At 47.1% G+C, this 25,000-nt stretch overlaps 1 protein-coding gene across 1 annotated transcript in view; it reads left to right on the top strand.

Annotated features, from left to right (window-relative positions):
- Wwc1 (WW and C2 domain containing 1) overlaps positions 1 to 25,000 on the top strand; it is a 161,629-nt gene that overhangs the window by 88,903 nt on the left and 47,726 nt on the right. Inside the window, exons 4-8 of the mRNA XM_005350397.3 lie at positions 9,509 to 9,585; positions 10,755 to 10,834; positions 18,124 to 18,253; positions 20,374 to 20,520; positions 21,681 to 21,754. Of these exons, the coding sequence (XP_005350454.1) occupies positions 9,509 to 9,585; positions 10,755 to 10,834; positions 18,124 to 18,253; positions 20,374 to 20,520; positions 21,681 to 21,754 (508 nt within the window). The remainder of the gene's footprint in view (positions 1 to 9,508; positions 9,586 to 10,754; positions 10,835 to 18,123; positions 18,254 to 20,373; positions 20,521 to 21,680; positions 21,755 to 25,000) is intronic.

Genomic DNA, 25,000 nt, shown 5'->3' with positions numbered 1-25,000 from the left:
TCTGCATGTACACCTGCAGGCCAGAAGAGGGCCTCAGATCCTATTCTAGAAGGTTGTGAGCCACCATGTGGGTGCTGGGAATTGAACTCAGAACCTCTGGTAGAGAAGCCAGTGCTCATATCCACTGAGCCATAGCTCCAGCCCCAGAACTAATTTTTTTTTTCCTTTGGTTTTTCGAGACAGGGTTTCTCTGTGGTTTTGGAGCCTGTCCTGGAACTAGCTCTTGTAGACCAGGCTGGTCTCGAACTCACAGAGATCCGCCTGCCTCTGCCTCCCAAGTGCTGGGATTAAAGGCGTGCGCCACCACTGCCCGGCCTCCAGAACTAATTTTTAAAGGAAGAGTAGGGATACATAGAACTCATTGAAAGAGTGCTTGTCTAACGTGTGAGTCCTGGGTTCCATCCCCAATACCACAAAACCCTGGGTGACACAGGTAAAGGACGTATCAGGATCTGTTGCCTCATTCTTGAATTTGTGGATAGAAGCGTGATAAAATTAAAGGTCATATGGGAAAAAGAGTCAAATGCAGTAAGACTAAAAGGTCTCATGAGAAAAACTGTGGTGATGGCAGCCATGGGAAGCTGTTCTCAGAAGGCCTGGGTGCATGCCTGTCGCCACAACACTGACCACGGGAGATCTGACTCAGATTCTTACATCTCACTGTGAAGAAGTTAACAGTGCATTTTCCTGATAATCCACATCAAGACCTTTAGTCGCAGGGTCATTGACATTCAGAGAAGCACTGAGGATGCCTGCATATGGAAGGATGTTCCGCATCCTTCTGGTCTCCGTTCAGCTGCTACCATCAGTGTCCCTTCCCTGCAAGCTGTAGCAAACAGAAACGTTTCCAGACATTTCAGGGTGCCATAGAAGACAAAATTGGCTCCAATCAAAAGCCACTGTCTAGGGAAAGCATCTAGCACAATTTCATTAGAAACATGTTAATGGGTAAGTAAACATCCTCGTTGACATAGAACTCCATAGTTAAAATGAGACTTCACTTGAAGTCCCAAGCTAGTTTGAGAAGATTCACTTATTTATGTACATGTGAAGTATGGATACCCATGTGCCGTGGTGCACCCTGAGGGCCAAAGAACAGCTCAACAGACTTGACAGCAAGTGTCTTTATCTTCCAGGCCATTTTATCTGCCCAGGTAGCTAGCATTTTTTTTAAAAGCCAATTAATTTGTCTGTATGTGTCCATGAAAGTGTATGCATGTGTGTGCAGAGGCCAGAAGAGGGCTTAAGATACCTCAGAGCTGGAATTACAGACATTTGTGGGCTAGCTAGCTTATTTCTTTTAAAGATTTATTTATTCATTATGTATACAGTGTTCTGCCTGCAGGCCAGAAGATGGCAAGAGATCTCATTATAGTTTGTTGTGAGCCACCATGTGGGTTCTGGGAATTGAACTCAGGACCTTTGGGAGAGCATCCAGTGCTCTTAACCTCTGAGCCATCTCTCCAGCCCCTAGCTTATTTTTTTAAAATAATTTATTGATTTTTATTTTTATGTGCATTGGTATACATGTATGTCTGTGTGAGGGTGTCAGATCTTAAAGATACAGACAGTTGCGAGCTGCCATGTGGATGCTGGGAATGAACTTGGGTCCTCTAAGAGAACAGCCAGTTCTCTTAACCACTGTTGAGAGACATCTCTCCAGCCCAAGGGATATCTAGCCTATTATATGAGATGTGTTTTATATGTGTTTAAAGACATGTTCTCACTATGTAGCCTTGGCTAGCCTGGAACTCACTGTGTAGACCAGGCTGTTCTCTGTCTCACAGAGATATAGCTGTTTCTGCTAGGATTAAAGGCATGAGCCCGTATAATGTTTTCAGAGTCGGTGCTGGCTTCAAATGCATGATATGTGGTCTGCCAGCTATGTAATGTTGTAACTTCTTGGTCTTATTTTTTTGTATGTGTACCAAATTGATCTAATAATAGCATTAAATCTGCCTCTTGTGGGTCTTTATGAGATTTAAACTGGTCAATGAGGGCATGGAATGATACATATCACATTGTTCATCTATCAGTAAAATTATTAGTATTTATTGGTATTTTGTAAGAATTTTAACAGATCCCTGGCACCAAGAATATAAGATGAGCTTCCCTAATCTACAAAACCATGAAATCTAAAATGTTTCAAAATCTAGAATTGTTTTTTTTTTAAAGAAAAAGAGGCCATGGATCTTTAAAATTTATATTTATTTATTATGTATACAATATACTGTCTGTGTGTATGTCTGCAGACCAGAAGAGGGCACCAGACCTCATTACAGATGGTTGTGAGCCACCATGTGGTTGCCGGGAATTGAACTTAGGACCTTTGGAAGAGCAGACAATGCTCTTAACCTCCGAGCCATCTCTCCAGCCCAAAATCTAGAATTGTTTAAGTGGCATTGCGATGCCGTAGGTGAGAGATGCTGGCATGCACGCAGGTAGTTAAAATACTGTCTGCGTTACTTTCAAGCACGGTGTGATGGCCCATGCCTTCAGTCCTAGCACATAGGCAGAGGCAGGTGCATCTCTGTGGTTTTAAGGCCAGCCTGGACCACATAGTGAACTTCAGGTCAGCCTGGGTTACATAGTGAGACTCTAACTCAAAATAAGTAAATAAATGAAGTTACTTTGAGTTCATATCAAACATGAATAAATTTCCTATTTTTTGCCTTGAGCCCTATCCCCAAGATACCTCATTATGTATATGCAAGCATTTCAAAATTCAAAAATCCCGAAAACCTGAAACTGAGCCAGTGCCACTCATTTCAAATAGGGATGCTCTGTCTGTAAATACTCGGCAAAGGACGGGAAATACGCGGCGCAGCTCTTCAGCCCTTAATGTAGCTTTCACCAATCCCCACGAGCTGCACCAGCCTCAGGCCACCTCCATGGGGTCATTCAGGCAACTAGATTTGAGATTCAGAATCCCAGTTAAAGGGGGGTGTGGCCAAGGCCTCCTCTTGATCTTCTTTTCGGTGGGAGGAGCCAAGTATGCTTTCCAAGTCCACTTTTCTTGGGTGACAGAGTGGCGAGACCACATGCCTGTCCTCTAGCTCAGATGGCCTGCTGGGGCTTGTGAGGATTTCATCATTTGGTCTTGACTGTTGTGAGTGCCAGTCACAGGTGGGGCTGTACCCTGGGGTAGACTTTAACGTCAACTCTCTAGTATAGTCTCTCATCCCATGGGAAGGAGAAAGAAACCAACATTTAATGTGCACCTACTGTATGCCTAGAGAGCAGTAAGTTAGCCCCTCTATAGAAGTTACCCACTTACCCACACCCTCCTATAAGACAATGTTGTTACTGTTCTACAGGCAAGGAATCCAAGTCCCCAGGATGGCAAGAGGCCTCCTCCCGAATCACAGCCCTGAAAAAATAGCAGGTGCCTTGATACCCAGGCACTGGCTCTGATCTCAAAACCTTTATTCCCTTCATTACTCCAAGTTGACAAGTCACATGTCAAAGTTCCTGGCCTACATCCGGTTCCTCCCCGCTTGAAACAGGTGAAGACTCGGAAGATCTGGGTCCTTTGGAGCCTTGCTATGCTCCATCCCCTCTCTAGACCTTGATGTCCCAACTGAAAAATAAAATCATTGGCACCTTGTGGTTTAAAAAAGAATACCAGCAGGTGGGCTGAGAGGCCTCCGCATGTAAAAGTACCTGCTGCTGTGCTTAACAGGCTGAGTGTGCCTGGTAGTTTTATGTCAACCTGACATGAGCTAGAGTCAGCTGAGGGAAAGGAGCCTCACTTGAGAAAATGCCTCCTTAAGATCGGGCTGCAGGCAAGCCTGTAGGGCGATTCCCTAATGAGTGGTTAGTGCCACCCTGGGCTGGTGGTCCCAGGTTCTGCAAGAAAGCAGGCTGAGCAAGCCCTGAGGAGCAAAGCAGTAAGGATCCTTCCTCCGTGGCCTCTGCATCAGCCCTTGCGCTCCAGTACTGACTTTGCTGGATGCCTTCTAAGTTGTGAGGGGAAGCAAGTGTTTTCTTCCCCAGGTTTCTCCGTCATGGTAGGTTTTGTTATGGTTTGGTTTGGTTTCGTTTCGTTTTGTAACTGCCACAATAAGAGCTGGAGATTACAAAGCAAATGGACACCTACTTGGAAAGCCTCAGAAAAGAAAAAAATGGACAGAAAACGGGGAAGCTGGTAGCTCTACACTTAGGTTGCTTATAGCTTTGGCATAGCAGCAGCTCTCTCTGAAAAGGAAGAGAAGAGTATCTCAAAGGATTATCCCAGGCAGAACAGGCCACATCCCATATTGGTCCAGCCAAGTGATTACCCACCTCTAACCTGGCAAAAGACTAAAGATCTGTGCTGGAGTCTCAGGACCGGAAGATTAGAGATACCAGGCGAGTTCAAAGCCAGGACATGCCCTGCTAAAGCATAATTATTAATTGAACATGGGCACAGGCTTTGGAGAATTCAGCCCTCATGTTTCATTTGGTGGCAGGTCATCATCCACCAGGCTGGGTCTCTGGGAGACCTGGGCAGAAGTGAGAAGTAAAGAGAAAAAAAAAAATTAAAAGACAGACATCGAGGGCTCCTGAGTGAGACAGCCAACAAAATCACCGACCACGCAGGTCACAAGCAAGTGGGTTGGCTTCTATCCTTTGCACACGCAGCCGCTGAGACTCCAGGTATCCTGTAATAGAGACTGCCCCGACATGGAGAGGCTTGGGGGTAGAAAGTATTCATGAGAAGAAAATCTCGGCAGAGGCTACACAGCCACGAGACAAGCCTAGTGAGCTAGATGCCAAACCAAGGAGACTTCCAAGCCACCACGTGATGTTTCAGAAATCAAAACATGTGAAATAACAGTTATATTGGAAGATTGGAAGATATAACCAAGGAAACCTTCTAGGAAGCAGAGCCAAGATACAGTGAGATTGGCAACGAGAGGGGAAAACAGAGCAATGGTGCAGACAGCCTCTTCCAGATCAAAACAGAGCTAGGAAACTGAGGAAACAGAGGAAGAAGGCTCCATGAAAAATCTCCCAGAATCGGAGGGGGGAGGGGTTTACACTGGAAAGCTTCACCAAGTGCTCAACACGGCGAATAAAAGTCAACATACATGTATCGACCATTGGGAAGTTTCAAACCCTGGGACCAGGGCAGCATCCTGTAGGCATTCAGAGAACAAGACCAGGTCACGTGGAAATGGTCAGGACTCTGCGTACTCCAGACTTGTCACCGGTCGCACAGAACTAGACCGTGCAATGCCTTTTCCTTTCTCTGAAAAGTCAGTTCCGGCCTAAAACTCCATCACTGTGAAGCTATCTTTAAGTATAGCATAGAACAAAGATATTCCGAGACATGTGGGATTTCAAAAGTTTTGCTTCCTTCCCGTCTCCTTTCCCAGGAAGCCACGAGAAGTGAAGTTCTAGCAACATAATGGGGGTGGCGCAGAAAGACCTGAAGTGAGGGAGAATGGAACAAAGTGAGGAAGGCTGGAGTAGCCTGAAGCGGGTGCTGACTGTGTGCACCCCCTCCCAGGTCCCAAGGAAGCAGAACTGCTTACTGGCAGAAAGTATAGTACCTGTACTCCGAGCAAAGGGTTCGGAGAATGCAGAATATAGCTCAGGATGGCCCTGAACTCTCGAAGTTCTCTTGCCTTAGCCTCCTGAGTGCTGAGATTATATAGGTTTTTACCATACCTGGTTTATAGAAGTTTCTTTTCTTTTTTTTTTACTTCCTGTTTTTTAAGTTGATTTTTTATTGAGCTCTACATTTTTCTCTGCTTCCCTCCCTACCTCTCCCCTCCCCTTCAACCCTCTCCCAAGGTCCCCATGCTTCTAATTTACTCAGGAGATCTTGTCCTTTTTTTTTTTTTATGTCCCATGTAGATTAGGTCTATGTAACTCTCTCTTAGGGTCCTCATTGTTGTCTAGGTTCTCTGGGATTGTGATTTGTAGGCTGGTTTTCTTTGCTTTATGTTTAAAAACCACTTATGAGTGAGTACATATGATAATTGTCTTTCTGGGTCTGGGTTACCTCACTCAATATATGGTGTTTTCTAGCTCCATCCATTTGTCTGCAAATTTCAAAATGTTGTTATTTTTTTCTGCTGTGTAGTACTCCATCGTGTAAATGTACCACGTCATCCTTGTCCATTCTTTGGTCGAGGGCCATTTAGGTTGTTTCCAGCTTCTGGCTATGACAAACAATGCTGCTATGAACCTAGTTGAGCACATGTCCTTGTGGCACGATTGAGCATCCTTTGGATATATGCCCAAGTGGTATTGCTGGGTCCTGAGGAAGGTTGTTTCCTAATTCTTTGCTGCCATTCACACGGAGTCACTGTCTCGAGGCAGTTCTGGCGTAGGTCACTGGCTCAGTCCTGCCTCCGCAAATGTCCCTGGTCTGGATGTGCTCCTGCTCCCTTGGAGTTCACCTAGAAGTTTCTTTTAAAAAGAAAAAGAAACTTTAGGGGCTGGAGAGATGGCTCAGTGATTAAGAGCACTAACTGCTCTTCCAGAGGACCTGGGCTCAGTTCCCAGCACTCACATGGCAGCTCACAGCTGTCTGTAACTCTAAGATCTGATACCCTCATGAACACATCGGGCAGGCAAAACACTGATGCAAATAAAATAAAAATAAACTTTAAAAAAAATAAAAAAACTTCAGTAAAAAGTTTCCCTAAAAAATATGCATCCGGCTGTATTCTGTTTCAGCAGCTTTGTGTATAAATCGTGCATTTCACAAGAATTCTCCAATGAGTAGGAATTCAAGTCTCTGACAGCCCCATTGGTAGGAATATGTTCTTTTTCTGGCTTCCTTTGCTTCCAGAATTTCTGAGCATGCCCAAGGAGTGCTAATGTATCTCACAAGGACTTACCCCAGAATCATCTTTACCCAGCCTGGGTTAGAAATCACTCCTGACAGGTCTGAAGGCCATTAGCACTCTCCTTAGTGTCTCCCCCATAGGGAAGTGCTGTCCCCAGCATCACTGGTTCATGATCTGTGGCAGGGGGGCGGGGAGTGGCAGGAGATGGTGACCTTTCCGCATACATCTCTATTTTATTTCCCACACTGACAACTTCTCTAGGCTTCTCATCATGTTCTTACCACCCACCATGGGTAACAGACTGTGTGAACCACTTTAAAATGCCCGAAAGTGCCTCTTTGGAGAATACGCTTAAGACATGTTCCAGCTCTGTATCCAGCCAGGTTTATCCCAGAGACGCTCACCACACTGATGACTAAAAGAATTAGAAAGCAGGAGTTGACAACCTCACACTGTCAGTGAAACACCCTGGGCACCTGAGTCCTTATCCCGTGCTCCAGACAAAGGCTGCAAAGCCCTCTTGTGCCCACTCTGACCCTGCTTGTCTCTTCTGGTAAAGCACGGACCTCGTCACCCTGGTCATCACCATGAGCTTTGCTGAAGTACTCTGCTCCCCACGGGTGCCTCATCTGCCGTTATATGGAGTAGTTTTTCTTATTCCCCAAACTTGAACCTTCTTTGTGCATAATTCAAAACCCGCTAAACTATTTTAACTAAGCCCAAACAGCAGCTTCTCCCTATGTCACGGTCAGATGCTGAAAATTAGCAGCGATACCATTGACGTCTTCCGGGGAAGCCTGATTGCAGCTTTGGTTCTCACCGCAGTGTTCAGGACACTGGAGAAATACCTTCCTTAGCACGAAAGCCTGTTCAGCGATGGGAGAGAGTGTTGATTTAGGACATGATTGAGTCTTATATCTAGACACATTTCCCTTTTCGCCTCCCCAGCCTGGATGCTCAGAGCCAGCTCAGTGGTGACTCTGGTTCAGCTAGGGAGCCTGTGGCTAGTGCTGGTTTCCCTTTGTCTCGTTTTCTTCCTTGAAATATTTCACACTGTATTGCGTTCGTTTCCATAAGCTACAACGGCATAAATGCTATTAAAAGGCAATGAAATTTTAACGTGAAAGTACTATAGCTACGCAGTAGGAGATGACTTAGGACAAAGATAATTGTTGTAGGGTGGCATAGCTATGGGTACTTTATTTTCTTCTCAAATGTACATTAGTATAAAAAATGAACTTTTTACCATCCTTATTAGGAAAGTAGATGTTCATGTTAGAAAATATGAAAAAAGACCAAAACATGCAAAGGTGGAAATTAGTCTCATTTATCATCCACCCCTCTAGATAGCCGTGTTAACCGAGGGTCTCACCCAGGCCAGGCAAGCAGCCGACCTATGCCCGCAGTGTGCAGTCTTTGTAGAGGCATGTGTGTGTATCAGTTTACAAACTACATTTCCCTCATTTAGCTTTTCTATACATTTTCTCAGCTGGGTATCATGAAACCGTAGGTGTCAGACATTTTCTCATTTCCCTCTGTGGTTTTCTACATCGTGGTTTTAAATCGTGCAAAGTTATATCTGTAAGCGAGGGTGCGGTAAAGAAACCAGCAAGGTGGACGCTCCGTGCGTTGGGAGGAAGGTTTTTTATTGTAGATAAGAGAGAGAGATCATCCAGAAGCATCTGAAAGAGTCCAGGGGGGAAAAAAGAACTAGATTGGACATGGCCAGGGTTCTCTAGGAGAGAAGCGAGAATAGCAAGAGAGAGAACAGCAAGGGGAAAGCCTTGCTGTTATAAAGAGAATGGGACGTAAGCTGCAATCTGGAACCGCCTGGAAGCTAGCGCAGGAAGTGAGAAGGACCAGGAGGCTAGCGAGGGCACACACTGAGACAATGGGGATGTTCTATCAGGAACTCACCAAGGCCAGCTGGCCTGGGTCTGAAAAAGCCTGGGATAAAACCAGACTCGCTGAACATAGCGGACAATGAGGACTACTGAGAACTCAAGAACAATGGCAATGGGTTTTTGATCCTACTGCATGTGCTGGCTTTGTGGGAGCCTAGGCAGTTTGGATGTTCACCTTACTAGACCTGGATGGAGGTGGGTGGTCCTTGGACTTCCCACAGGGCAGGGAACCCTGATTGCTCTTTGGGCTGATGAGGGAGAGGGACTTGGTTGGGGGAGGGGGAGGGAAATAGGAGGCGGTGGTGGGGAAATCTTTAATAAATACAGAAATCTTTAATAAATAAATAAATAAATAAATAAATAAATAAATAAATAAATAAATAAATAAGAGATACAGAATGAGTACATGAGGATAGGAAGGAGGAGTCTGGAGGCTAGTGTTGGCTTGGTATACGCCATAGGTATGTGTAGAGAAGGAGCCAGATGCCAAAGGAAGGGCCTTACCATTTCACAGGTTCCTGAGGAAAAGCTGTAAGCAGCCACTAGCATCCTCAGTCCAATATGAGCGGAGCCGAGAATGTCGTTTCTGCACACATGCACCACCCTTTGGAGTTGGAGACCTAGCAACAGCATCTTCATTTTCCTTAACAACAGCATCTTTTTTTTCTGCGTACCATATTTATTTAACGAATCCCCCTTTGTTGGACTTGTAGGTTGTTCATGTTTTTAGTTCTTTTCCTTCTGGGTTCATTTAGATGACTAGATAAGCCACTTTTGCTGTGTTTCCTCGACTGAGATTCTCTTCTTTCTTCCCTGCAGTGGTCTCTGGGTCGTCATCCAGCTCCAAGTATGACCCTGAGATCCTGAAAGCCGAAATTGCCACTGCAAAATCCCGGGTAAGGATCTTCACAGCATCCTCTCTGCCCCTCACTGGCCAATCCTCCAGGCCATGACAGCCGGGGCTAGCAAGGCCCCAAGATAATAGTAGCTGTTGTTGTTGTATTAACAGTGGTACCACAGTTGCTATTCAGAGGCGTTCACCTTGTACCTGGTGTAGTATTGGATACTTCATCTTGTGCCATTGCTTCAGCCCTTGAGAGTAGTTCCTGCCATCTTCTGCACTTTAAAGATGAGTAAGCAGAGACCAAGAACCTGGCCTGAGGAAACCAGAGTCCTCACTAGAGTTTGGTGTCCTCTTCCTCCTCCTAGCTGTCCCCTGCTTTACATCCTCTTCATTCTTGATGACTTTAGGAGGGTAGTGTTGTTACCCCCATTTTACTGTTGGAAACTAAGGCAGAGTGGTTAAGTGGCTTGTTCGCAGTACACTGGGTCTTTTGAACACTGGTTTCATTTAGATCTGAATGATTTCCACATACGAAAACATAAATAGGGGAAGTGGCCTGAGGATAAAATGCTGGGGGCTAATAGTCTGGTGTACCTTGTCTGAGTGGCTAAAGTTTAGTTCTAGAACACCACGCCCATACTGGAAGGCGAGCCCCGTGTTTTTAGATGTCAGGCATTTTTGGAAAGAACTGTATATCAGGGTTTAGTGCATGAAGTCTCTTAGAACTTAATCAGAAGCTCTCACTGGAAGGCTGCAGAACTCTGCAGGCCTAAGGAGGATCTAGCTTTTGGTGGTATCTCGCCACCACCTCCGTGCAAATTGCTCTCAGACCATCCCCAGCTTTAAGCTGTGTGTGGCCCAGGTAATTGCTATCGCCCCCACTCATCACAACAGGCAAGAAGAGGTGAGACGGGGTCCTGCAAGAGGTACCCCATAACAAAGATATGGGGAGGCCTGACTATCCCAGTCAGTGTCTGATTTCTTCCTGTTTCCCCAGCGTAGAGACTGCCTGGCAGGACCGACAGGGACACTGCCTGGGAGGCTGACTCCCAGACCCACACTGGTGAAGGGAGGGTGCTATAACGTATGGTGCCCAAGGGATGTGGGTGGCCTTTTAGGCAACAGCAGTATCATCATCAGGAGCTTCTGGGCTCCCCTTCCCAGCCTACACCTCCACATCCGCCTCTGACCCCATCTTCTGTGTGGTCCTCTGCCATTCAGGTCAACAAGTTGAAGAGAGAGATGGTCCACCTGCAGCATGAACTACAGTTCAAAGAGCGTGGCTTTCAGACCCTGAAGAAGTAAGTATCCCGCAGCGGAGGGCAAGGGGCAGCCTCCACCCTGGGTCCCCTCTGCCCTCTCTGCCCCTCTCTCCAATAGTCCCTTTCCTCCCTTCTCAAGATGCCTCTCAGAATTCTACTTAACTTCTTTCCCCCTGTCACTCACTGAAGATGCCATCACTCAGGGGTGGAGATAAACAGAGTCATTTCAAACCATGGAGCTGTTGTTGCCCTCTGAACTTGTAAGCCTGTTAAGGTCAGCAGAGTCTTATTCTGCAGTCCTAGAAGCAAGTGTCAAGCATTTTTGTGCACACCTCGGCTCTGCTAATTGACAGCTAGACTGTCAGTCACAGACCAAGCAAACCCTTTAGCCCTATGGCCCCTAAAGTAAGCTGCCACTTCTCTGCTACCCCACTGCGGAGCTAACAGTTTCTTCCAGCACTGAGCACATTCCTAGAGAATCATGCACCGGACTACGTGCGGAGTTCCCTGTGGGTGGCACAAAGAGCTTCCTCAATAAACAGATAGATGTCATTTTGCTGTGCAGAAGTGGGCTTACAGCTAAGTAAGGGATACAGCTTCTTTTTTTCCTATGCACTGTGTTACACTGTGTTTACGGCTGTCATATTGACTATGGCCATGAAGATTTGGAGAGCTTTTGCCGTGTGCTGGGAAATGCCTTCAAGTGTTCCTGCATGAGGGTGTCCATCTGGTCCTTGTGGCAATCCCAAATGAATGGTCTGTTTTGTTTTGTCTTTAGCTATAACCCCATTATATAGTTGAGGAAACCGAGTTACAGACTAAATGCTCAGTAAATATCAGCCTATTGTTACACACATGTAACAGGCTTTTTGTCATGCTTGGGGAGGGGTTGTTTGCTTTGTTTTTTGAAATAGGTTCTCATTCTTGCTCATGTTGGCCTCAGACTCATAGCCATCCTCCTGCCTGAGACTCTCAAGCACTGGAATTAGATGGGTTGCTACGGCTCCTTGTTTACTAAGTTGTGTTCAGCCTATCTGGTGGCTCCCATGGTGAGCACTGCACAGGTAACCTAGCAACCCTCACAGAAACACCAGGCAGGTTACCAGGATTCCTAGCTTCCAGAGACTTTCAGCCTTGAGGAGGCTGTGCGTGTATGGACAGCTGTTCTGATAGTCATTTGCTTTCTCTTCCCACCCCCAACCCCACCCCATACCATTTCATAATCCGCCACCCCCTCCCCCCCCACACACCTGTAAGCCTCAAGTCTATCTTCATCATTCGCTGAGAACCAAATCCTGGGATATATCAGCAAGTCCTGTTGTCACTATAGTTCAAAGCGTTATGTATGTAACACAGTTACGTATGTAACCCCTAGTTGAGGGCCAGTTGGTGATGGTTGTTGCTCCTCCTCCTTCTCCTCTTCTTTTTCTTCATTGAAAGTTTCTCTATTATATACCTCTGACTGTCCTGGAACTCATTATGTAGACCAGGCTGGCCTGGAACTCACAGAGACCCACCTACCTCTGCCTCCCCGGTGCTGGGATTAAAGGCGTGTGTCACCGTACCCAGAAGTTGGTTCTTCTCTATCAGCCTTTATCCCACAAGCCATCACCACCTAAGGGAGCCTCCAGGAACCAGCACAACACATGATCTCAGCAAGTGTGAGCTGCAGATGGTGGCACTCACTATAATCCCAACACTTGCTAGACTGAGACAGGAAGGTGAAGAGTTCAAAGCCAGGCTGGGCTACATAGCAAGACCTGTCTCAAAATCAAGCAACAACAAAAGAAAATATAACCCGCCTGAGGGTGTAACTCAATGGAGAGTACCTCCTAGCAACTACAAGGCCTAAGTTGGCAGTTCTCATGCTGTGGGTCTCCACCCCTTTGGGGCCCCCCAAAGACCATCTACATATCAGATGTATTTATATTACCATTCATAACAGTAGCAAATGTGCAGTTATGAAGTGGCAAGAAAAATAATTTTATGGTTGGGGGTCACCACACCATGAAGAACTGTATTAAAGGGTCGCAGCACAAGGAAGTGTGAGGACCACTGCCTTAAATACAGTCCCTAGTCCCGGGGTGGGGGGATTTAGATTATAGATATATATTAATATAGATATATTATATATATATATTATATATATATAGATTATAGATATATATTAGATATATTAGATATATATTAATATAGATATTATTATATATTAATATAGATATAAGATTGTGTGGAATGTTTTTCTTTTTTAATTTAAAATTTTGGCTTTTATAGCTTTTTTATATGTCTTATATGTGTAATTTACATAAGTTACATATGTATATATGTCAATCATATCTTTCAAACCAGATTCTAACTTCATTTCTGCCAAGGGCTGTGCTTTATGCTCCTTGGTAATTTTTAGTGAATATCAGAGACAATTCAGAGCACTCGTGTGAGTGCAGACGTTCCTAATTTGACCTGTGAAAAGCCCCATTCTCTGTATGTGGCTCCAGAAGCTTTGAAACATGGTTTAAGGCTTATTCCCCACCTCAAGAGCTAGACTTAAAACACTTCCCATTATTTTCAGGACCTCCACAAACCTGTTTTACCACATTGTCACCCTGTAACAGCATTGAAAATCCTTGTCCTTTGGCAAACTGACAATGAAACCCTAAGACAACCCTGCCCTCCCTCCCCCTCTCCTCCCAGGTTGCTAGCTGGCCCAGATGAGATTCCTTTGCAGCTCTGGCTCTCACAGTCCTCAGTTAGAAGTAGACCAGGGTGGAGAAAGATACCCGTCCTAACACACAGGGAGGTTTAGGAATGTAACTTCACGAGGCAGCGGACCTGGGACCCTGGAAAAATAACCTAACCCTTCTAAGTTTTGTTGTCTTTGTATGAAAAGTCCATGGTTGTCAAGACTGAGCTAGAAAAATCCCTGTCTAGGATGTAACAGAGCCTGGTGCAGATTAGGCGCTCAATGAGGGGGATGGGAGCGGACCATTAGTTAGTTATGGGAAGAGAGACTCTCCATCTAACCTGAGCTTGCTGCTTGCTAGAGAGCCCTGTTATATCAACTGCCTCATGCCATGCTCTTTACCTCATTAAGAAGAGTTTTCGTTGTGCCCCATGTTGCTAATGAAAACACAGGGGGAAAAAAGTCCAAGGCTACCCAACCAGCAAGGATCAGAACTAGGACTGGAACCCAAGAACTTTTGGGGCTTCGTATTTGTATGCAAGGGGGCAAAGGAAAGAAACTGCCGACATGACCTCTCCATTCTTAGGGGAAGGTTTCTCTTATGAACAAGAGAGAGAGCATTCCGGAAGCACCTGGAAGAGCTGAGAGCAGCGAGAAAGAAAAGTGTGGACACGGCGAGGGCTGGGGAAGCCGGACACAGGGGGAGGAGAGTTGAGATGGCAGGATAGCAAGAGATGGTAAGAGAGCAAGAGGACAGATAGTCAGAAATATAGAATAGACAGACAGACAGACAGACAGGGTGCAAGAAATAGTGAGAGAGGATAACTAGAGAGAGACAAAGTGGGCGGACAAATCATGTGGATGGTAGGGGGCCTGGGTCGCTAGGGAAGGAAAGAGCCTGATATGGGACAGGTACTTGTGATACTGAGGGAGCCTGGAGGCCAGCTGTGATGTGAGCTTCCATATGCTGGTGGACCCCAGGGGGTAACCTGTGTCCCTGCTGCCACAGGGAAGGGAAATGATTCCTTTTGGCAGATGAGAACTGGTTTCACAAGTGCCCGAGGAAGGCTGGTTTTACCTATCAGAAATCCTCCTATGGTCCAACTTGAGCTCATTTCTAGAGAAATGGATGGACTACCTGGGACCGAACACTGTTCATTTCTGTTATTTACTTATTTGTTGTTTCAGGATTAGGGATGGAAACCCAAGGGCCTTCCACATGCTGGACATGCGTTCTGGCCAGTGAGAGACATCTAGCCTTTGTCTTGTTCCTTGCTTTTCTGTTTGTTTGTTTGTTTGCTTGCTTGCTTGCTTGTTTTGGGGGTGGTACACAAGAATCGAACCCCACCAATGGTAAGCACACAGTCTGTTCCACTACACTTCCAGTCTAGAACTGTGGGGTTACTATCAATTATTATTATTGAGATGCTTGGAGACTTACAGAATTTTGAAGTTCACATCTTAGTCCTCTCTAGACACCGCCCAGATAACCCTCTCCCCAGACCCAAAAAGTATACGGCCCCTTCAAGCTCCCTTGGAATTGCTTTTGTGTAGTGGGAGACAACTCAGGCATTCCTGCAGCCTCCCATGATTGCAGAGCCTTCCCAGGAGCTTCCTCATTCTTCAGGAGCAATTTAGGGAGTTTCCAGAGGGACTTTGATGACATGTCAGGATCACTGTTAGAGACCGACATGAAGTTCTGCTTCCCAAGAGCTTATGTGTTTGCCTCCATGATACCAGCCAAGAGTTGTTGAGCAGCTATGTCTAAGCACCCATGAGCTTGATCCATAGTCAGCAACAAGAGTTTCTGTTCTGTTCTGTTTTGTTTAAATTAGAAAGAAAAGGAAAGAGGAAGGTAGATGAAGACTAAAGAAAACCTCAAGGGCAAGGAAAAAGAAAAGTCAAATCCAGAGTGTGGGGCTTTGGCTTGACCCCTTGTGAGCCGGAGGCAGTTGAGAGTTAGGCTGTTGCTTTGGCAGGGGAAGGGCATGGCAGGAGCTCTTTCTGCACTCCACAGAGCCCCTGTGCCAGAGTTGTCTGGACAGACGGGATGAACCAGCTACTGTCAGAGGCTATGCCTGGCTTCTGAGTCCCGAAAGGCGTGCTGGAAAGGATAATTTGGGAATCCTAAAACACATCTCTCTACTGCCCGACACATACGTTTCTTTCCTTTTACCCCCTGCCCCAAGAGATTCTTTTATTGGGTATATAATGGTGACCCTTTGTTCTCCCCGACCCCTCTGGCTCCATCCAGCTCTATTCCAAGTGTTCTGCTCAGAGCTGCTCTCTGCAGCCCAGTTCTAGAGCCCAGGTCGGTAAGGGCCTGGAGAAATCAAGTAAAAGCTCTTTGCAGCCCAGCACACAAACAGCTCTGTCCACCCTTCTGGGGATGTAAAACCATTCTTGCCCTGTTGGCAGAGGAGAGTGCTGCCCAGCCTTCAGACCTGTTGAGACCTGTGACAGCTCTCCCCTGCACGCACTATCCCCCTATAGTTTGGCGGGGGGGGGGGACGGCTCCCATCCTACCCGAACTCTGGGGGTGTTTCTCTGAAATATCACCTATAGAACTATGAAGCGATGCAGATGTTTTCAGACTAACTCTGAGAGAGATAATAGCCAACCTGGCAGGCTTGCCCAGGCCTAAGTCCTCAAAAGGATAGACGGGCTATTTTTAGTGGAAACACAATTGGGGCTTTGTTTTGTCTCCACGGAAGCTGAAGTAACTGCAGGGGTCAGCAGCGTGGGGACCCCTCCCTCCTGTCCTTTCCCCTCCTCCGGAGCCAGGGCAGGGTGGGAACCTGCTCCTATTTCCCCTTTGCTCCTTTCCAAGTGATTTAGCATGGCACAGTTTGGGCTGTAGCAGGAAGCCAAAGAGGAATGCCTGTGAGGGCTTCTGTCCTGGAATAATGGGTTTCCCTTGACTGTTCAAGTTCCCTTTTTCCACCCTCCATGGATGCCTCGGGCCAGTCTTTGATAAAAGCATGGAGTCCTAAGTGTATTGGCTCTCAGAACCTCCTCCACAGCCTAGTCCTCCAAGGGTCCCCACCCCTCAGCCGTCTCTGGTTCCTTAAGTCATAGCTCAGTGGCGGAGGGCTTGCCACCCGTGGGTACAGCCCTGATGTGATGTCAGCACTTCTGAAACGAGCAGGGAGACATTTCGCTTTTTTCCTTCAACCTTTCCTTTCATCAAAACAGACCTATACATAGGGCCTGGATAAGCCAATAATCTCCAGGCTAGCGGTGTTTAATCCCTTACATTTATACACTACTTCCTAGTTCGCCATAGGGTTTAAGTTCTTTATCCCAGTTGACGGCGAGAACAACTCTGAACAGGGCCAGGCAAATACCACAATCTAGGCTTCGTTAGAACACTGAGGATGTGTGTGGTTGGTAGCCGTGTCCGAGGCTGCGCAGCAGCGTTGTTAGAACATCGAGGATGTGTGTGCTTTGTGAGCCATGTCCGAGGTTATGGAGTAGTTTGGTTAGAACACCAAGGATGTGTGTTTTCTGTGGGCCATGTCCGAGGCTGAGCAGTAGCTTAGTTAGAACACCGAGGTGTGTGTGTGGTTATGAGCTATGTCTGAGGCTGCGCAGCAGATCATTGTGACAGCTGAGAGTCTTTTGTCCTTTGTGCTCACCTTGCCCTCATTGGGTCCTGTAATTCTGCACGTGTTTATTGCCGACAGGGTTCTCAGGCGGTGAGATGGCTCACCGGGTAAAAGTGCTTGCCAGGTATGAACCTGAGTTCAACCCCCAGAACCCACAGAGAGATGAAAAGGAGAACCCCACAAAGTTAGACACAGTGATTCTCCACCAAGGCTGATTTGGTACCGTCTATTTGTACAATATATAGAAACTTTTTTTTTTTTTTTTTTTTTTTTGGTTTTTTTCGAGACAAGGTTTCTCTGTGGCTTTGGAGCCTGTCCTGGAACTAGCTCTGTAGACCAGGCTGGTCTCGAACTCACAGAGATCCCCCTGCCTCTGCCTCCCGAGTGCTGGGATTAAAGGCGTGCGCCACCATCGCCCGGCTGAAACTTTTTTTTTTTTTGAGACTGTGTAGCCTTAGCAACCTGGAACACACAGAGATCTGCCTGCCTCTGCCTCCCAATGCTGGGATTTGAAGGCGCGGGCCATCACACCTGGCAGGAAGCGGTCACAACTCAAGACTGGGGTATTATTAACAATTTGTGGATCAGTGTCGGGGACACTGCTAAGCAGCCTGTGACATAGGACAGGAGACACACCATCTCCTCGCCCCCGACTCTTGCAGCCTATGCCAGATTCTAATACCATTCATGTTCAGCTCTGTTCCCAGGATACCACAGTTAGAATCTAAGTTAGGGATGGTCACAGCACAAGCGAAGTTGCTCAGCTCTTAGAGACATGTTGCAGGGAAACCCCTCCCCAGCCTGGCGGACTTAGGAGGGAATCATGGAAGATTTTCACTAAGAGTTCATACTTAGAAGAGCCCAGTGCTTCTCCATTCTGCAGTCACACACATTCTGCAGCTTGACATGGTCCTTCTGTCCCCACCCTCACCCCCAGCAGGGCCTGGGCACGGCTGTGCAGGATGGAGACAGGACACTTGAGAGCGCCCGTGCTTTCCCCCTCCTGTCACGTCTGATGGCTCTTGTTTCCTGACCCCTAGGATTGACAAGAAAATGTCCGATGCTCAGGGTGGCTACAAACTGGATGAGGCCCAGGCTGTGTTGAGGGAAACCAAAGCAATCAAGAGAGCCATCACCTGCGGAGAAAAAGAGAAGCAGGACCTGATCAAGGTGATGAGGGCCCCAGGGATGCGAGTCCCCGGTACCCTGTGTGTGTATAAGGACTTCACACTGGCTACTTTCACACACCACACAGACCTCTCAGTTCTCATGACAGGATGAGCTTCCCTAGTCCAAATATATTTTTTTGAGCATTCACATGATACTTCCATGGAAAATTCTATACCTGACTTTGTGTGGCAGGCACAGACACAGAAACAATATAGGTGCATCAAAAATATCAAGATACCTTTTTGCTGTGTGCACGAAACATCAGTTTTGCATTTAGACTTTGGTCCCATTCCCTAACATAATTTATTATGTAATGCCAATAGACCAAAATTAAAAAGAAAGAATCACAGGCATTTAGAATGAGGTAGATTTACCCTCTAGCAGGCTTCTTGAGATTGTCTACTCCCCTCCCCTTTTATAAAGGGGAGAATGGAGGCTCAGAAGCACTGAGTTCCTTGCCAAAGGCCATATGGTCTCTGCCAGTGGCAAAGCTAGAATGGAAGCTTTGCCTGGTGGCACCACCATAGCCAGGTCCCTACCACTAGCTCTTACTACACATCTTGGTTTGTTTGTTTTTCTGTTTGTTTGATTGGTTTTTTTAAAGACTTATTTATTATCCATTAAGTGTTCTGCCTGCACAATAGAAGAGGGCACCAGATCTCATCGTAGGTGGTTGTAAGCCACCATGTGGTTGCTGGGAATTGAACTCAGGACCTCTGGAAGGCAGCCAGTGCTCTTAACCCCTGAGCCATCTCTCCAGCCCCCTTTAGCTTGTTTTTTAATGGACTAAATGATGGAGCCATTTAACCCTGAACATCACAATGTCTTTGAATCACTCTCCTGTGTTCTCTGTGCTGGGAACTGAACCACGGAGATTGATTCCACAACATAGTAATGGGGCTAAGGGCTCTGCATACGTGGCTCAGCTTATCTCCATTCTACAGATAAGGACAGTCTGGCTCAGGCAGTAAGTGGCAGAGCCATCAATCAGACCCTAGAATACGTGATTCACAAGCCCATTGCTTCACTACTGAATGTAATCCCTGCCCAGAACCACCTAACCCTGAAGACACCTTCCCCTTGCTTCACTGACACTTCAGGAGGCCAAGACTGAGAATTACCACTGCTAGCTTCGGGAGGAAACATTGATTAACAAGACAGCTGTGGTCCAGTGAGCACAAGGGCGTGCGTGGATAGCAAAGGGTAGTCCTGCTTGTGATTAGTGGCTAAGAGACCTGAGCTGTCACTCCCAGCTTCTCATTGGTACAGTGAAGACCATTGAAAGATTTCTCAGAGAACCTGTTTGATGCAGTAAATTTGCAGTGCTGGTGAGTGTTGGCATCACATTGCATTGTCTTTTATTTGATTACACCTTTAATTGACACGCCCGTAAAATAATTGTCCTAGGGTTACAATCGATATGATGAAACTACATTACCAAAAGCAAATTGGGGAGGAAAGGGTTTATTCTGCTTGTATTTCTACCTCTAGTCCTCCACTGAAGGAAGTCAGACAGGAACTCAAACGGGGCAGGAACCTGGAGGCAGGAGCTGATGCAGAGGCCATGGAGGAGTAGTGCTTACTGGCTTGCTCCTCATGCCATCCTCAGCCTGCTTTCTTATAGAACCCAGGACCACCAGCAAGAGTGGCACGACCCTCAGTGGGTGGACCCTGGCTGGGCCCTCCCCCATCAATCACCAATTAAGAAAGAACCTATAGGCTTGCCTTCTGGAGGCAGTGTCTTTACTGAGGCTCCCTCCTGTCAGATGGTTCTAGCTTGTGTCAGGTTGACACAAAAGTAGCTAACACAGTAAGGACTGGAATTTTCCCACTTCACAGAAAAGTAGGTAGATGCCTAGGGAGGTAACCAGCTATCTCAGATCATGCAGTGATAAAGAAACAGCAAGAGTTCCACCTTAGGGGCCTGGAGAGATGGCTCAGCTGTTAAGAGCACTGACTCTTCTCCAGGGGTCCTGGGTTCAATTCTCAGCATTCATGTGGTGGCTTACAACCACCCGAATCTCCAGTAGCAGGGGCTTCAATGTCCTTCTCTGGAGTCTGAGGCCACTGCCAAGGAGCCACAATACTCACTGCTCCCCCCACCCCTCCCTATACTGCAGAGCCTTGCCATGCTGAAGGATGGCTTCCGCACAGACAGAGGGTCTCACTCTGACCTGTGGTCCAGCAGCAGCTCCCTGGAAAGTTCCAGCTTCCCGATGCCAAAGCAGTTCCTGGACGTGAGCTCACAGACGGACATCTCTGGGAGTGTGAGTAGCCCAGGGTGGGATCTAGGTGACCGCCCTAGCAGGGTAACTGCTTATCCTTCATCATCAGAGGAGCTTCTCTGTGGCTGTTAACTCAGCCTGGTGGAGCTCAGTGAACCCCAAAAGTGGCATGATGATATGAAAAAAGCCTGGTGTTGGCTTCCACCATCCTAAGTACTGCCTGGCCAAGAGCGTATGCCTGTAGGCCCTGCATGCAATGTGTTTTTAACGGGTGAAGCGCCTTCCTCCCGTTTCTTTCATACTGTTTTGTAGCTCCATTCTGGATCTCTTTCCCTCTGGAAAGCAGAGTGTATTTGTCTCTTTATCCCCCACACAATGCTTACAGCTCTCAGACAGCTGCTGACCCTTGGTGCCAAGGTTCAGCCTGGTCCCAGCCGTGGGTAGTGAAAATGCTGCCAGTCATGAAAGTGGCCAAGTAGGACCAACCCACAGTGAGTGTGGTCTTCAGAGAGCCTTTGCTATCCTCTCCGGGAGCACAGAACACTGGGTGACCACCCCCTGGCCTCCGCTGGTGAAATGCTGTCCCCGACTGAGTTCTGTAACTCTTTCCTCTCTAATGAGGGGACACTCTGCCCAAGTGTGGTTCCGTGAGCCTGAAGTTTAGTTTTCGATAGGCAAGTGTAGAAACAGGCTATTCCCCCTTCCCTGTTCCAGCCATTCATCCAGCCACAGCCCCCCCTCCCCCCGAGAGCCAGACTAGGTGTGCTTTCTGCTTTCTGGGTCTTTTTTTCTGACTCTGCCTGGCTTCTGATCTCATTGTAGCCTCTCTGAGTTTTCGGCTGTGCCCAGGTTGGTTCTTATGTGTTATCTGTCCCTACTCCTCTCAGCTACAGTCTGCGCTTCTTATCCGCTTTGGCCCTGATTTATTTTTTTCCTGTAAGATGGTATGGGAGGAGGGGGGTTTTGTTTCTTTTCCCAAAGTACCTAAGTTTGAGACCATTCTTATGGCCCGAAGGAAGAAAAGTGTTTTTGTTTAGCTGTCTTCCTCCACAGTCCACACAGCCAGCCCAGTGACTGGAACTATTCTTGGCTCTGCCCACGAGGCTGTCAAGTCTCGCATGAGCTATGGAAACCTCGCTCCGCAGTGGCCTCGCTGCGGTAACCACGTAATCCCCGTCTCTGTTCTTATCTTGTTCCTCTAGTTCGGCACCAGCAGCAACAACCAGTTGGCGGAGAAGGTCAGATTGCGCCTGCGGTACGAAGAGGCCAAGAGAAGGTAAGTCAGGGCCAGAGCTGGGGAAGGTCGTATTTGTAACTCCCATGGGTGGTTGAGGGCCCTGTGGACACGCCTCCTGCTTAATCTTCACATAGATTATAAAGGTAGGTGTGAGCATCCTTTTATGTTTTGGAGAGGAAATGACTGGCCCAGGACACTATGCTAGACAGAGTTGAACTACATTTGAAACCAGGTCTGTTTAAATTACTAGGTCAGAGCCTGGTAATTTTTCTATTTACCTGGCTTGGATTCGATAGTCCATGCTTTCTGATGGTCTGGAATCAGCTTGGTTTGAAGGAGCAGTAGATTTGTTTGATTTGGCTCAGCAACAGGAGAAAGAAGACTATGGACATTTCTCACTTCACAAAGAACACGTTATTTGTGGTCATCTTTAGTGTTGTTATAACGGGGATTGAACCCAGGGCCCTGTGCATCTCCAGTTGTTTCTCTAGATATGTTGCTTGTTTGTTTTTAGACAAGGTTTCCCCATGTTATCCAGGCCGACTGACCCTGAACTGATCCGTAGTTCAGGCTTTTTAAACTTTTGCGGGTCAGGGTGGGGTCCTGGGGATTGAATCCAGGGCCTTGTCCGTGGTAGGCACTTTTATGTTCTACTAATGAGCCAGGACTCCCACCTGACTTCTTGTTATTATGCACATATGATGTGTGTGCAGGGACTGTGTAGGGATGCACACATGTTACTGTGCACACATCCGAGGACAACTTTGTGGGGTCTCTTCACTCCTTCCATACTAAGGTGGGTTCTGGGGACTGAATTCAGATCCCTGAGTGGCAATGGCCTCTACCTGCTGAGCCATCTCACCAGCCCCACAGATGTCCTTGTGAATGAAAATGAACTTAATTATGAAATCAGTCTTAAAATCCGGAAGTAGCACCTCCTGTTTCAATAGCTGGTGCTTTTCAGCACCTCGGGCTCTGGGGATTCTGATGTTCTGTGGCTGCATGGACTCGTAAGCAGCTGGGTTTCGCCATTCCAATGATAGCATCATAAAGCCAGGGTTTCTACTGCATTTGTGGAAAAGCATAGGAAGATTGTGTATTGTACTAAAAAGAGTTGTGCACTGACCGGCTTATCCAGTTTTAAAAACTTCCAGCAGAGCTGAGGAGATGGCTTACTGGGTAAGGGCACTTGCTAACAAGCTTAACAACCTGAGTTCAATCCCAGGGATTCATGCGGAAGAGAGAAGTGACTCCAGCAAGTTATTCTCTGACCTCCGTATACGTGTGGCATGTGGCATAGCATGCAACCCCACACACCTGCATAAACAAATACACAAAATGTGATAACTTAAGAAAATAAAAAGCCAGAATGGTGGTTGTGCACGTCTTCAATTACAGCACTCAGGAGGCAGAGGTGGATGGACTTAAAGGCCAACCTGGTCTACAAAGGGAGTTCCAGGACAGGCTCCAAAGCTACACAGAGAAACCCTGTCTCATAAAACCAAAAAGGAAGGAAGGAAGGAAGGAAGGAAGGAAGGAAGGAAGGAAGGAAGGAAGGAAGGAAGGAAGGAAGGATGGAGTGAGTTCCTACCTTGCTATCTTATCTGTTAAAGGGGAGAAAAGTTTGACCCAGGATGTTCCATGACTCTCCCAGGTGATACATACAGTATTTGATTGAACCCTGGATGTTTCGGCTTTGAGTTCATGGTATTCTTTCTACATGATGTACCAGCCTTCTTGGGAAGAACTAACTGGCCATTTTGGTGGTGACTAAACGTAGTGGCTTCATTGCTTTCTAGACCAACTCTCCGGTCTGTGAAGCATCTCCATGGAGCCAGCGAGGAGGTTGCCCAGCCTGAGGCTCTGCCCATTCCCACTGAGCAGCATAGCTCCCGGCAATAGCGTCAGAAATTGAGTAGAAACAAAAGGAATGGAAGAAAACGGAATTCAGCAGGCTAACCCACCCCTCCCCCAGCAGGGGGACTTTTGGCGTCAGGCTCAGCTAGATCCAGGGTTCGGATGGTGCAGCTTAAATTTCCTCAAGCAGGCTTTCCTCATCAAAAGAGCAAGATGGATATCCAGCAGGTCTATTATGCTTACCTACCTCCAGGTTTCCAGCCTCCATAGAAAGACCACCTTTCTTTCCCAACAGATGGATCTTTTACTAGGGACTCTTGTTTGTCTGATTTGGGGTTGGTGTATAACTGTGTTCTCTGTTTTTCAGACAGGGTCTTGCTATGACTCCCAGGTTGGTCTCGATATCATTGTCCTCCCAAGCCGTGTTCCTAATCGGTTTGATAAATATTGGGTCTGAGAGAGAGTCACTGGTAGTTTTGAATGGCCTGTCGTTGTTGCAGGGCCGGAGGATAAGGGAATGCCAGAAGATCCAGGCATGGGTCTTGTGCTCGTGCTGGGATGAGGATTGAGGTCAGCTCACCAAGTGACTTGAGGACCTATCATTTCCTCAGGAGAAGCTGGGCTAATAACAAGGAAGGAATTGGATGATGATCTGGTGGGAAGAGTTTTCTTTTGTGTGCACTGTTTCAGCTCCCCCTAGGGGCTTAGCAAGTCAGCAACAGTTGTGTATTTGTGCCTCCCATCCTTGACCTTCTGATGTCTTCCAACCTGTGGGAGGCAATGCCTATATCTTAGATAACCAGTCCTACAGAGACTGGAGGAGAGAACTGTGCCCCCCGGGACTGAGACATTAAATGCCTCACTACCACCCCGAAAGCTGGATTTGAGAGAGAAGACAGCTCTTTATGGGATGGAGAAACAGAGCGCAGGTCTTAAAGAAGGGGAGAGACGGAGCAGTAGTTCATGGAGACCTCCCTTGGCTGGCTGGCGCCTTCCCGGTTTTGTCCCCTGTGCATGCTTGAGAGGGGGACTAGTGGTTACATCTGATTCTCCAAAGGTTAAAATACAGTGGCATGGGAAAGCCACCCTGGAAAGTACACACAGGAAGACATCAGTCACTCCTCAGTGTCCTGCTTGTAGCTGAGTCCCACCAGCGCTTATCGTACCATTCTAGCCTTTGAGCACTGGGAGTCAGCAACAAGCATATTCATCCATTGCTGTGTACATGGATACAAAATCAAATAATTCACTTAGAATTCCTGCTCACCAAGGCCAGCTGGCCTGGGTCTGAAAAAGCCTGGGATAAAACCGGACTCGCTGAACATAGCGGACGATGAGGACTACTGAGAACTCAAGATCAATGGCAATGGGTTTTTTTTTTAAATTTATTTATTTATTGAGGATTTCCGCCTCCTCCCCGCCACCGCC

This window comes from Microtus ochrogaster, chromosome 7, assembly GCF_000317375.1.
Source record: "Microtus ochrogaster isolate Prairie Vole_2 chromosome 7, MicOch1.0, whole genome shotgun sequence".
Taxonomy (NCBI): Eukaryota; Metazoa; Chordata; class Mammalia; order Rodentia; family Cricetidae; genus Microtus; species Microtus ochrogaster.
The sequence above is the reverse complement of the archived record's forward strand: the minus strand, read 5'-3'. Positions and strand labels throughout refer to the sequence as shown.